Source organism: Erpetoichthys calabaricus, chromosome 7, assembly GCF_900747795.2.
Source record: "Erpetoichthys calabaricus chromosome 7, fErpCal1.3, whole genome shotgun sequence".
NCBI lineage: Eukaryota > Metazoa > Chordata > Cladistia > Polypteriformes > Polypteridae > Erpetoichthys > Erpetoichthys calabaricus.
Genome location: NC_041400.2, coordinates 3,223,909 through 3,238,028, shown reverse-complemented (window position 1 = coordinate 3,238,028; position 14,120 = coordinate 3,223,909). Strand labels below are relative to the sequence as shown.

Below are 14,120 nucleotides of genomic sequence, written 5' to 3'. Positions count from 1 at the left end.
ATATTTAGCACTGATGTCTCTTTTACCTTCACTCATACATTTTGGGTCATGCATCCCTGAATCTCCATCTTCTTTTCTCAATTTTAGGGAGTGTTCTATGTCTAATTTTTACTTATCTTACAATGCCTATAAAATGTATTTACTCCCTTAGCCATTCATATTTTATTATTTAACAACACTGAATCACAGTGGATTTCATTTGGATTTTTTGACACTGATAAAAATAAATGATTCTTTAATGTCTGACTGAAGCTAGATCTCTGGTAAATGTCATCTAAACAAACTACAATTATAAAACACTAAATGATTTCTGACGTTAAGTATTCCCCCTCTTCAAGTTCACCTCTGGCAGCCATGACCGTCTATGTGCACAGGTTTCTCTTTCTGTATCAGCCCTGCCATCTTGTCTTTCTTATTTGCAAAACTGCTCAAGATCTGTCAAGCCTCTCGGGGATTGTGAGTAAAGGGCCTTTTTAAAGTCACGTCTCAAATTCTGAGTGGGACTGAGATATGCACTCTGAATTGGCCACTCCAGGACATTCACATTGCTGTTTTGAAGCCATTCCTGTGGCTTTATTCTTGGTTTTCCTAGAAGACTTCTTCCAAGGTGCAGGTTTCTTTCAGACTTCATCAGGTTTTCCTCCAGGATTTTCCCATATTTTGCTGTATTCATTTCCCCTTTTACAAAGCTTACAGGCCAACTGCAGAGAAACCTCCCCATAGCCTGATGTAGCCACCAATATGTTTCATGGTGAAGATGATGCATTTTTGATAATATATAGCACTTAAACATGAAACTTTAAACATGAAGATGGTTCCAATGTCTCATCAGAGTCTCCTATGTACTTTCTGCCAAGATGCCTTGTGTGTATTTTCTCTTTGCTACTCTTCCATTAAGCTGCAATTGGTGAAGCACCTGGGCTTTGTTACTCCAATCTCAGTGAGTGTAGCTTGCAACTCCTTCGGAGTTCTCAGAGGTCTCTTAACGGCCTCCCTCACTATTCTTTCTCTTGCATAATCATTCAGTTTTTGTGGCAGATTTACAGCTGGGCCATACCCATTCCACTTCTTTATGACTGATTTAATTGGATGTTCCATGTCTCCATGCCCTGACTTGTGATTTTAATGGAGTGGCTTGACACATTCTTTTGTCTTCGCGGTTTAGGTTAGGCCACCATTCTGACTCACCTCATGTTGGACCTTCCTCATACACTCAACTGAAATCCTATACAGGTGTGATCTCCAAAGGTTTAATGATGGGAACCCTAAAACCAACTGGCTGATTATGTAGGAGTGTCATATGTGATCAGTTATTTGGTGTTTCATATTTCTAATTCATTTAGACCACTTGGTAGAGCTCTGTTTTCACTTTGACATTAGTCTGTTTCCATGGGTCAGGGTCGAAAAAGCCAAAACAAATGCACTGTGATCAAATATTCTATAATAATAAAATGTGATAACTTCCAAGGGGATGAATACATTTTATTAGGCACTATAAGTAATATTATTTGGAAAATCTATAATTTAACATGTAGCCAGAACACTTACAAGCTCTACTTATTAACACTGACCTTTGGTTATTTATCCCCCACTTACTTAACTAATCATTACTTCCAAACCTGAGCACTCAATAACTTCAAGATGCCAGCCTGCTTCTGATTCCAAGGATTAATAAAATAACATTGAGAAGACGAACTTTTAGTTACGGGGCCCCAAAGCTGTGGTCTGGTCTACCTGCTAATATAAGAAACTCCCCTTCGGTCTCTGGCTGAAGACTCACGACTTCTGTTTTGCATACCCTGACTAGAGCTGCTGATTAGCTGAGCACACTGCATCTTTGTTGTTAGTCATTTGCACTAAAATAGAAGTAATACAATATTTATAAAATATTACTAACCCTCTTCTATGTTTCTTATCTGTGTCCTCATGTAGCACTTGGTGCCATTGCTCTACTGCCGTGTTGTTTGCCTGCCTATGGAAAACTCATCTCAGATAATGGAGCTCTGGAATTAGCATCGCCTAGAAGGTTCCTTTCATCTGATTGGCCCAGCACTGTAAAATAGCCAATAGGAGCTTGTTGGATGAGGTCTCCAGGACACACACTGACTGGCTTGTCCGTCTCCTTTTCTACAATCTGTCTTTGGTTTTACAACTAGCTGATGAAAAGATGATGATGTTAGTTTACACTTTGTTTTTGATGTATTTGAACAAATCTGTATCCTCATATGTGATGGTTCTACAGTACGTTTAGTGAGTGGTATCCTCTATTCTTGCATTTTGCTTTGAGAGTTGTCACATGGTCATGTGGTGGGAGTGCCGTGCAAAAACAACAAGGTAGTTTGTCCTGCTGTGTTGTACTTCCGAGGTGGCCATGGTAGAGCGGCCGTCAAGCTCTGTGAAGAGGATGAATTGTGTTCTGTTGATTTTGACAGCCAATGCATACCCAGCCGACCCGGAAGGGGTCTTCTCTCTGGATTGCTTTTCCCAAGATATATATATATATATATTTTTTTATTTTTGAGTTTTTCTCATCTTCCTAGAGAGTCAGGGCGGGGGGCTGTCAAAAACCAGGGCAAGTTAAAGCCCACTGGGGCATTCCTTGTGTGATTTTGGGGTATACAAGAATTAAACTGTTGTTGTTGCAGTTGTTGTTGGTTTAAATTCTTCTTTGCTGCATCTATACTTAACAAAAATGTTAGTACTTCATTTGTCATTTTTTTTTTCAACTTTAGGAAATGGCACAATGAATATTAGCTATTATTCGCACAAATGTGGCAGTGTTTGATCACTATGCTGTGTTTAATGCACAAATAAAAGCAATGTGTAGGCCTGCGTCTTTCCACCTAAACAGCCTATCACAAACATTCAAAATTTTCTGCTTCTAAAAATCTTCCTTCCAGCTTTATTCTTTCATCTACTGCAGCACCTACCATCAAAGTGATCCTTACAAAATGATCCTCACTCGTCTTTTAATAAATAATTTAATAAATGCAAGGCGCAGAAGCACTGAAATCACTCCTTTTTCAACAGTAATTCCAATACAAAATTTGATCCTTAGACTTCAATGCTTTATAGCAGGGGTCGCCAAGTCCGGTCCTGGAAGACCACCGTGGCTGCAGGTTTTCATTCTAACCCTTTTAAATTGAGTGCCCTGTTTGTGCTGTTAATTAACTTCTTGTGAATTAATTTTAATTGAATTGCTTTTTTAAGATTTGTTCCCCTGAATTTCTTCATCGTTCTTCTGAATTGCTTCAGTTCTTTCGTTAAATGGCACCCAAACAGAAATGAAATGTGAAGTGGGGGAGTCAACAGAAGACCAACTCAATCAGGGCTTCAAACTCCAATCAATTTCACTCCAACCAGCTGCTTAATGAGCTGCCAATTCCTGTCGTTAATTAAACCCGTTCTTTAATTTTGTGGCTTGTTGCTGCTCTCGTGGTGCAATAGCAGACATTTCTGAAATTATTAAATTTTCTCTTTTCTAAGAACAGTGCTGTTAAAATGCTTTGTGGTCCTGAGCAGATCAACATTCCTGAGACCATCACCTTTCTTTATTTTCAGATATTGTATGATGGTCACAGTTTGCTGGTCCTGTTTTGGCTCATTTTGTATCTCATTATTGTTTGGCTGCTAATTAAGGAAAAAGAAACAATTGAGGGGTCTGACTCTTCAAGAGCAAATCAATTAAAATTAGTTCAAAAGATGTTAATTAGCAGCAAAAACAGGTCACTCATTCAGAAAAGGGTTAGAATGAAAACCTGCAGCCACGGTGGTCTTCCAGGACTGGAGTTGGTGGCCCCTTCTTTACAATTTTCCCTCACGTTAGTCAGTTTTCCTAAATTGTTATGTACCAGACAGAGACCAGATGTCCACTCCAAACATTTTAGTAATAGATCTGCCATTTACACTACCAGTCAAAAGTTTTACAACACCTCAATTCTTTGGGAAATGCAGCAAGCAATGGCAAAAAATCAAGAAATCAAGTGTGCAAAATTTTATTCAAATTTTTGATACATCAAAATAGTCACCTATTGCAGATATAGCAGCCAAACTGTGGTAACCCTTTTGATTCAGAATGCCAGTCACTCTTCACAAGTCACCAGACCATCACACTTCCTCCTCCATGATTGACAGCTGCTGTCACACACTGAGCACCCACCCTTTCACCAACTCAATGGCATACGAATACCTTGCGTGATGAACCAAAGTTTTCAAATTTTGAATCATCGGCCCATAAGACTTTTTTCCAGTCTGCAGTAGTTCACAGCTGGTATTTCAAGGCCCTTTAAGGACTGGCTTTCTTACTGCCACTTGCCCTGTCAGACCTCACAGTCGAAACTAACACTTCTTTTGGCCGCTGTTAAGCTGTGCTTGAAGGTGTGGTGTTGGGAGGTGCCTATCATGCAAGCTGCCGACCCTCAGAAACTTGTCTTCTGATTGGTTCTTTGGATATGGCAGATCTCTTCCTGTAAGACAGGGGTGTCGAACTCCAGGCCTGGAGGGCCGCAGTGGCTGCAGGTTTTCATTCTAACCCTTTCCCTAATCAGTGACCAGTTTACAATGCTAATTAAAATCTTTTCCCCTTCATTTTAAACGCCCTGTTTTTATGGCTTCAGTTCTCTGAGTTGATTCTTTTCTTCATTAAATGACAGCCAAATAGAAATGAGACATGAAACTAGCTAATAGATGACCAGCTAAATTGAGGCTTCAAGCTCCATCCAATTTCACTCCAATCACTTCCTGAGTGAGAAGCCGATTCTTGCTGTTAATTAAACTCATTTAATTCCACAGCTTGTTGCTGCTCTCATTCTGCCACAGCAGACATTTCCAAAACTGTTGATTTTGGTTTTTTTTAACAGGACACTGTCAAAAGGTTTTGGTGACCTGAGAGATCAACCTTACTGAAACCTTCACCTTTCTTTATTTTCAGATATTGTGTGATAGGCACAGGTGAGCTGGTGATGCAGCAGCTTATATTGTGTCTCTTTATTATTTGGCTTCTAATTGATGAAAAAGATACAACAAAGGGGCCTGAGTCAAGTTAATTAAAATTAAGGCAAAAGAAATTCATTAGCAACAAAACTGGTCATCTGATTAGGAACATGGTTAGAATGAAAACCTGCAGCCACTACGGCCCTCCAGGACTGGAGTTCAACATCTTTGCTATAAGAGTTTTTTCCAGTTGCCTTTGGATTGTGTAGGACACCACTGGACTCGCTGACACTTTGATTTGTTTTGCAGTTTCTCTAAATGAAAGGCCTACACTTCTAAGGGTAATAACACTCAATCTCGTTTCCATTTGTTAATCGCGGTTTTCTTGCCATTATCACTGGAATATTGTCCAAGTCGTATTTCAGAGGGTGTAGTATAACGCTGTAATAAGTTTATATGTTTAATAAGTCACCGTGCTCTGTACACAAAAATATTTTATAAATCTGCTTCTTCTCACACGTACAGCTAACACAAGGCCAGATTTAACACACAGGGGCTCATGGACCCCGTGATCATCAGAGGTGACTGTGTGCAGAGGGTGCAGACCTATAAATACCTGGGAGTGCAGCTGGATGATAAATTAGACTGGACTGCCAATACTGATGATCTATGCAAGAGAGGACAGAGCCGACTATACTTCCTTAGAAGGTTGGCGTCCTTCAACATCTGCAATAAGATGCTGCAGATGTTCTATCAGATTGTTGTGGCGAGCGCCCTCTTCTACGCGGTGGCGTGCTGGGGAGGCAGCATTACGAAGAGGGACACCTCACGCCTGGACAAACTGGTGAGGAAGGCAGGCTCTATTGTTGGCATGGAGCTGGACAGTTTGACATCTGTGGCAGAGCAACGGGCGCTGAGCAGACTCCTGCCAATCATGGAGAATCCACTGAAGAGGATCATCTCCAGATAGAGGAGCAGCTTCAGTGACAGACTGCTGTCACCATCCTTGAGGAGATCGTTCCTCTCCCACACTATGCGACTCTTCAATACCACCCGGGGGGGTAAACGTTAACATTACACAAAGTTACTGTCTGTTATACCTGCATTTTTATTACTCTTTAATTTAATATTGTTCTTTATCAGTATGCTGCTGCTGGAGTATGTGAATTTCCCCTTGGGATTAATAAAGTGTTCATCTATCTAGAAGTGCTAGGCAAGCATTAGAAAACACAAAAGGGACAACTATGAAAATGGGCATTGTACTATTTCTGTGTGTTAGAGTCAGCATGACATTGGATCTTCTTTGCCTTATTTGGAATGGCATGATTTACCTAAGGGGAGCCTGCACATGCAGAAAGAGTATAAAACCTTGGAACATTGCCCGGTACACCTTTGAAGCCGATGGACAGATGGGAGATAACATCATCCGATACAGAAAATCCTTCTAGCGCAGCGACGAAAATGGCAGACTGTATACATTGAGATCCCACCTTGGTGATAGTCTTGTCATTGGCTTCCTTGTCTGTAATGCTGCATAAATCGTCATTACAAAAAGCTAAGTTATTTTCTCTTATGTGATTTCTTACCGCCACATGACTATGGGAGGGGTATCGCCTTTTATTATTATATCTCTATAGTTTCCGGTCACTTAAGACACCGCAATTAAAAAAGAACTTATTTCAACCAGGGAGCTAGCGCCCCCTAGAGGAAAACAAATGCAGTCTGTTCCAACTCTGCTTTAAGACAGACGAAGGGTTTTTAAGTAATCAACAGAAGTTGGGACACCTGTACAAATTGTTTGCTTCCACTTGCAAGGCTTCATTTACTTTAAGTGATAACCTAAAATTTAAATTTAAACCTCTGGCAGTTTACTGCTTACCTTTTCACTATTTTGGGCCATTCATTGCATTTCAACTCATTCAATTTTGAAGAAAAACTGGAAAAACGGAGGTGTTCTAAAACCTTTGACCAGCAATGTATATAGATAACGCAGAATGAGCTGTGACTTATCCTCCACTTCAAATCACCGTTTCAATCACCACCTCACACATAACACAAACACACGTGCCATACCTGTCCAGCTGAAGCCCAAGTGGTCAGCAATGACAGCCAACCGCTCTTTACTCCGCTCTTCGTCCTCTTGAGGACCTGTATTTTATTGAAACACAAAAGTGATCAACAAGGGAAACTTCAGCAGGCTGTCAAGTAAAAGTGAACTCATTACACTTGGCTCATTAGTCTGCACTTCTAGTCATCCAGCAAGAACTGTAAATGTTATTTCAAGGCAGTTAGAGTGGGTGGGCATTAAAAGGATGTTTTAAGAAATGCAAGTTATGCTAGCTGCATGTTAAGACAGTTATTTTGCATTGCTAGCAAGCATTAGCAGTCAAGAAGGACAAAGACCACATGAGAGCAGCGCTCCTTTTGTTTGCGACACGGCTAAAATGTCCCTAAGGGAAGGAGACGAGCCGTTAAGTGACTCCAGTGTTGCCCAAACTTGATGATGACGCGATACAGTGAGACTTTTGTGACAGATCCTCTGTGGCTGTCACAAGACAGTGAAATATGCTAAATATCACGTCTGTAAAATGACCAAATTCACGTTCAAGTGATGAATTGTACGAAATGCAAACAGGTAGCATTTAGCCAACATCTACAGCAAGCAGAAACTATGAATCTGTTCACTTGAGGGAGACCTAATTCAGAATATCTATATTCCGAATTAAAAGCAGCTACAAAAATGCTAATTTTTCATTGAACTGCTACCATATTTCATCTAAGAAGGATCTGTTGATTGTGGGAACGGCGCTCGTGTAGAATAATCAGTTACTATGCTCTTGCTGGACATAGTAAGTGATGTCACAGATTTTCGCAGAAAGGAAACTCACAACAACAGATCCAAGCAAGCCTTTTTCTTAAAGTTCTACCAGGCTTATTGGTCAATCTTGAGATTATCAGAACACAAAGGAAAAACAGACAGCCACGACACATCACTGATCACAAAACCATACAGACAACCAACAAAAACATTTACTAAAAGAGAGATGTGCAATTAAAATTTGAATGTGCAGTAGCACAGATAATCCCAGTAGCTGGGAGGTACCTTCATGTCGGTCGCGGACATTGTCATCAGGAATGCGTTGAATCTGAGTCTCAACCGACTCATCCCAGATGGGTCTCATGTCAAAGATGTCTTCAGGTAGCGGTATCTGAGATTCAAACAGTGGCTCGTTTTCAATCACAGAGCCGTCCAGAGTGCTGCTCTCGTCATCGGAAACGGCTTCTTGCTCCCGTTCCGCCTGAGTTAACCTTTCTACTAATTTTGATGCTTCATCGCTTATCTCTTCAAAGAATTCTATGGAATGTTTGTAGAGTTCAAAGAATCGCTCCTTGCTCTCTTTGCCCGACGGGGACTCCTGGGCCGTTTGGGCGGACTTTACTTTTATTGGGAGTTTTGATTGAAACGCCTTGTGCTTTAAACTGTCGCCGCATTCTGTTTCGCTCTTCACATCTTCATGAACAGCAGATGGTTCTGCTTCTGATAATCTCTTGGATTTGACAGTTTGTCTAGATTTTGCATCTCTGGCTACTGCTGTGTCCGATTCGGATTTACTCCTCTGGTCTTGCTTGACCGGCAATTTGCACTTCTTTTCAGCACCTTTAAGAGACTCGGATCGTTTAACCACAGGCTGAGCAGTGTGTTCTGCCTTGGTGATGCCAGATTTGACAGGTATTTTGGATTTGGGCTTAGTTTCTTCTTCTTCTTCAAATTCCTCTTTATGACCATCCACGTGTGAAACAGGTTGCAAAGAAAGGTCACTTGACAAAGATGCTGTGTAGGAAGGTTCAGAACAGCTTTCTTGGTCCAGAGTTTCAGGGGTTGCTTTGGAGAGGACAACGTTTTCTGAGGCCACCGTAGGGATTTCGATCACAGACCGCTGATCTTCCGGGGAAGAATCTGAAGATTCTTCTTCTTGTTCAGCATAAACAGACCTGGTGACAGTGGAAAAGTCTAACTGGACATTAGTAATGGAAGTCTCTGAAACAAGGAGACACTCATCTACAGATTCATCATCTAATATGGGATTCACCTCTGTTGTTTCAGCTGAAGAGGAGACACTTTTTATACTTTTGGTTGAAGCCGAAATTCCCATTTTAATTGGGATTCTTGATTTTGTTGTTGGAGAACTTGAACCATATTCTGAAGTGTCCTCACTGCCCTCAGATTTAGAACAGGATTCAGAAAATGAAACTTCTGATGGTAGGTAGGCACGGCTGACGTCACTGCTCATTCTCTCACTGGGTAACCCGTCTTCATCTAAAGGACAGGTCCCTTTGTTGGACATTTCCTTCTCTTCTTCTTCATCTTCTTCTTCTAGTAAGTCTTCTTCAACCGGCTGGTCGCCAATTTGGAAAAAGTGAAAGCCATCATCCGCATAGCTTCTTTTGCTCATATCAATTGCCCCACTTCTGGTCATTTCAAACAATTTGCCTTCCTGGAATAGAAATGGGTTTTGCTCACTGCTGGGCGTTCCTTCTTCCGTTGGCGTTCTAACGGGAGTTGTATCAGGACTGAGTCCTTGGGATTGCCTGTCGACCATTAAACCAAATATTTTCTGTTCTTCTTCCTTGACTCTTGCTGCAAATGCATCATCATCCTCTCGTATGGCACTCCAAGAATCTACTTCACTTTCAACTTTTGCCAATACTCCCCTGGACTGAAGTGTGCGACTCAAGCCCTCTCTGTCATCTGCTGATCTTTCACCTGAAATACAAATCTCTGGCCCACGACACAGTTCGGTGCCAAATTGTGAATTATACTCGGAGCAGTCACCATCGGTTTCTCCGGCTGGTGCTTTGGACCTTCTGATCATTTCTCCCTTAACATCATCGGTTACATTGACTCCTGCTGGGGTATCAGTGACATCATAAGTATCTTCTAGATGCTCTGGTGCAACATTATCATAGGGACTGGTCACCTCTGCCGTTTCTTGGCTCTGCTGATATTCCAATGTGTCCGTTACAAGAGAATATTCACAGCCAATATCTTGGCCACATTTTTTGGACTGAACCTCAGACTCCATTTCACAAGCAGACTTCTGATCTCGTAATATGTCAGCAGACTGAGCAGGAGTTTTTTGTTCCACTTCTGTTATCAAAGACTCCCTTTTGAACCCGTCATCTTCTTGAATTGAGCTAAAACTGCCACCTGTTTGACATGGTCCTTCACTATCTAAGCTCGGCTCTGCTGCACTGATTTCTGAAGTTTTACTGTGAGGTATGGAATGCTCCAAGTCAAACTCTTCTGGGCTGGAACTGTCACCTGCACCGGGAGGAAGAGGAGAAGGAGGCTGAACCGTAATTAGCGGTTCCCCGAGTAGATGGGAGTCAGCCGTGCTTGTAAGATGAGAAACCTCAGAGTCGCTGTCAGAGGAGCTACGATGATAAGAGATGACTCGCACTTGGATATCACAGTCATCTCCAAGACCAGAGGTGCAAATCCCCTCAGCCTGTTTGGTGTCTTTTTTGACATCTTTCTTACATTTTGCTTCTTGCTCCATTTCATCAAATGTTTTAATTTTGGCTGCCATTTTAAACATTTCTTCTTCAGGTGTAAATTTCTTTTTTGGTTCACTGCTATCTGAGGAATCATCTTCTGCTTCTTCGGCATCTTCAGGAATTGGAGATGGTTTTGATAGCACAGACAAAACTTGCACTTCTGGTGTTTTAGGGGTCACCTCATAGCTCACTTCTTCTGAGCTGGGGGTATCGGGTGACAGAGGGCTTTTTCCAGAACTCTCCATTTGCGACGTTTGTTCTAAGCTATCGTCATCAGCGCTGCCTTCAGGGTCTCGGAGGAGTCTATTTCTCACAATCTCTGAAGGGAAATCAGTTCTCAAAGGTACAGTCTGACAAGTTGGCTCCACTGGTGGAAAGACTGGTCTTGCTTTTTGATCCACTGGGCTGTTTTCTAAAGAATCTCGGCAAGGAGACTCTTTAGTGGGACTTGGCTCGATGGAATCTGGCGTTTTACGGGAGGAATTGTCCTCTTGAACGGGGCTACCTTCTAAAGAATCCTTATGACTGATTGTCAAAGAATCATCGGCAACAGGGCTGAGGCCTTCTGATTCCTGCTGGTGGAGTTGCAAATCTAAGCTTTCATGGCGATACAAATAATCACTTTCTGTTTTTAGGGAAATGGATGGCTCTGCTACACTCTTCCCTTCAGGCACTGGAGCGTCATCTTCCTCAGGGTTTAAAAGAGTGTCAACTGTGTCCGACACCCTCCGTGAATCAGATCGAGGTTTGTGCTCTTCCTGGACTATGCGTCGTTCCTTTTCCTTCTCGGTGTCAAATGTTGACTCACTTGTCCTTCGACCCTCTGAGTCATCCGTTGCCAACATCACAACAGCATCAATTGACTGACACTCGGTCACGGTCTCTTGAAGCTGGGTTTCAGACAAAGTCATGAAGGAAACTCTAGCAGAAGAGTCTCTTTCGTGAACAGCTCCAACTGGACCTATCTGCTTGGCTCTTTCTAATATTTGCTGTTCAACTTTCTTTGGAGAAAATGATAAGCTTTCTGGGCTTGTCTCTGGAGTCTCTGCCAAGCCCTCATGTTTATAACTTTCTTCTGAGCTTATCTGAGGTGTTCCATCACCTAGGCTGATACTTGGTGAATCTGCTACCCCCTCATGTTTGAGGCTTTCAGAGCTATCATCAAGGACCCCATTCTGTAATGTGATTTCAGGTAAAAATTCTTCTTTAGCGAAGTCTGCGGAAAGTGTAATATTTAAGTCAGGGGGGGTGGTACCCGTAGCCACTTTTTCCAGATATTGATCATCTCCATTGATTCTAGTGAGATTTCCATCTACTTTGTGTCCTGTTTCCACAGCTTTAATGGGCTCTTTACCCATCTGAAAGCCCCCTTCTTTTGGGTTGACAACTTTCCTTTGGGCATGCTGCATTCCCTCCTGTTTCAGATGGCTTTTAGAGTCAATGCTGTCTGACTTTGTATGAGTTAATGATGGATCATCATGAGCGTCTGTAGTACTTGTGGTTGAGAGAGACTCTAAATGTGTGCTAAATGTCTGTCTGTGGGTTACTGTCAATGGTTCTGACGTGTGTTCTTTACTCTGTGTGGCTATCATGGATGACTGGCATTGAACTTTATGGGTCACATCTGCTGACTGTGATTGCTCACCTGATAATTGAGCAGATTTGTGCTCAAAGAGCCCTGACCTTCTTTTGGAGGGATCTTGCCCTGTCTGGAAAGCTTTCATTAGTTCCCTTACAGACATGGTCTCCTCCAGCCTTTCGGACGAACTAGATTGTACTTTGTGTGTCTGTTGCTGCGATTCTCTTTTATCCTGAGAGACTGTCGTCTCTTCTCTCTTTGGAATCTTGCTGGGCATTTGCGTTCTTCCCTTTTGTTCCTCTTCCACCTTCTTCTGAAGAGCCTTTACCTTTTCTTTAATTGATCCTATGGGAGTCTCCTCGACCACAGGAGAAACCTTAATGGGAGCTGGCGTCGGAGAGGTGGCCAAAATGACGTCCTCATCCAAAGACTCTTCGGAACTAAAGCGAGAAACATCGGACTCTGATTCGTGCACGGGCGCCTCTTCGGTCGAAGCTTTTGTCCGTTCTTTCAGTTTTCTCCTAACTGGCTTTTTGATCCCTGGAGATGACTTTTGGCCCTCCTGTAAAGAAGAAAATTCATGCTTCTTTCCAGCCTCCCTTTTAATGTACACCTCTGTACATCTTTCCTGGACTATATCTTCTTGAGGTTCAACAATGGCAGGCAAGGGCTGCTGAAAGAGGTAATCGTTAAGGTCACTATCTAGGTATGACACCATACCCGACATGTCCTTGACAGAACTTTTTGGAACATGTCCTCTGTCAAGTTTAACTTCCTTGAAGGCTGGCTCATAAACTTCCTTTGGAGCCCTTGTTCGGGCTTCTTCGATTTCTCCATCGCTGAGGAGCTCCCACTCCTCTTCCTGCCTAGCTGCAATTCTGTCACCATCTTCCTTCCGTCTCTCCTTCTTACTCAGATAAGGACCACCTCGAAGAATTTCACTTACTTTCTCCAGGTCCTCTTTCACTTTTTCAACAATTTCAAATGGCTCTCCTGGTACCTCCTCAGCACCCTTTCCTAGAGTGCCCCGCTCGATTGAGCTCGCCTTCTCTGTGGCGTCACTTGTTAGAATGGCAGTCATCTTTATCAAGTCCTGCTTCATTTCAGACACTTCTGAGAGGATGTCAGGGCTCGCTAGTGCTGGGGGGTCCCGAATCAAGTGTGTTTTCAGTGCAGAGGTATCAGTGGATTCAGTGTCGTCATCATCTTGGGTGGTAATGGATAACGATTAAAAGTAAAATGGAAATCAGAAACAGAGATTGGAGAAATGTGATCAGGACTGGAACAATACAAAATCTTTGGTTCATGAGTGAAGTCAGGAAAGGGGGGGGGGGGAATCAAAAAGTTGGAGAGGAATGGCTGGTGGATCTACAGATCTGGGGGGGGGGCAAAAAAGCAAAGCAAAGCTAAGGGAAAAAATAAAATAAAGTGGGACGGTATGGGCAGGAAATAACTTGCTTATTTACATTAAATTACGAGAGCACATCCACGCATACAACACCAAAAGCAAGAAAATAATCTTTAAAAAAAAAAAAAGAAAAAAAAAAAAGAAACCAGGACACCAACAAATTAACAAAAACAGAAAACAAAGAAAAAAACGGAAAGACACAGTGGCTTTACAGAGAAAGAGGCATCTCAAGATTGTTCAGATGTAACAGATTCATGTCTAAAGAAACAAAAAAACAAAGAAAAAAAAAGAAAAAGAAAAAATCAGACACCAGAAATAATCAGAAGCCGTTCTCCTCTACAAGGCTGTCAGAACAACAGTAAAGCGCCTTCAACGTCTGCACAAAATTCAGACAGGGAAAGCAGCCAACTGTTTATAGAGCATCTGGAATAAGGATTTATCAGAATCACAGCAATGTGACATTTCGAGGGTAGCAAAACACATCACTCTTTAGAAAAGGAGGCATGCTTCTCTCCCTGGGAGCCTCCTCATTGTTCTGACAAATCAAATGAAAACACAAAACCGCAAAATAAGAAATGAAAAACACAAAAAGGAAATGTGTGTGATTGAAAGTGTATGCAAACCAACACAAGAAAAAAGTTA

General features: G+C 42.0%; 1 protein-coding gene across 21 annotated transcripts in view; it reads right to left on the bottom strand.

Moving 5' to 3' along the window:
* ank2b (ankyrin 2b, neuronal) overlaps positions 1-14,120 on the bottom strand; it is a 512,663-nt gene that overhangs the window by 39,453 nt on the left and 459,090 nt on the right. For all 21 annotated transcript variants that reach the window (XM_051929737.1, XM_051929741.1, XM_051929735.1 and 18 more), the window contains 2 exons: positions 8,036-13,276; positions 7,006-7,080 (listed from right to left, as the gene is read on the bottom strand). In XM_051929737.1, coding sequence (XP_051785697.1) covers positions 7,006-7,080; positions 8,036-13,276 — 5,316 coding nt within the window. The remainder of the gene's footprint in view (positions 1-7,005; positions 7,081-8,035; positions 13,277-14,120) is intronic.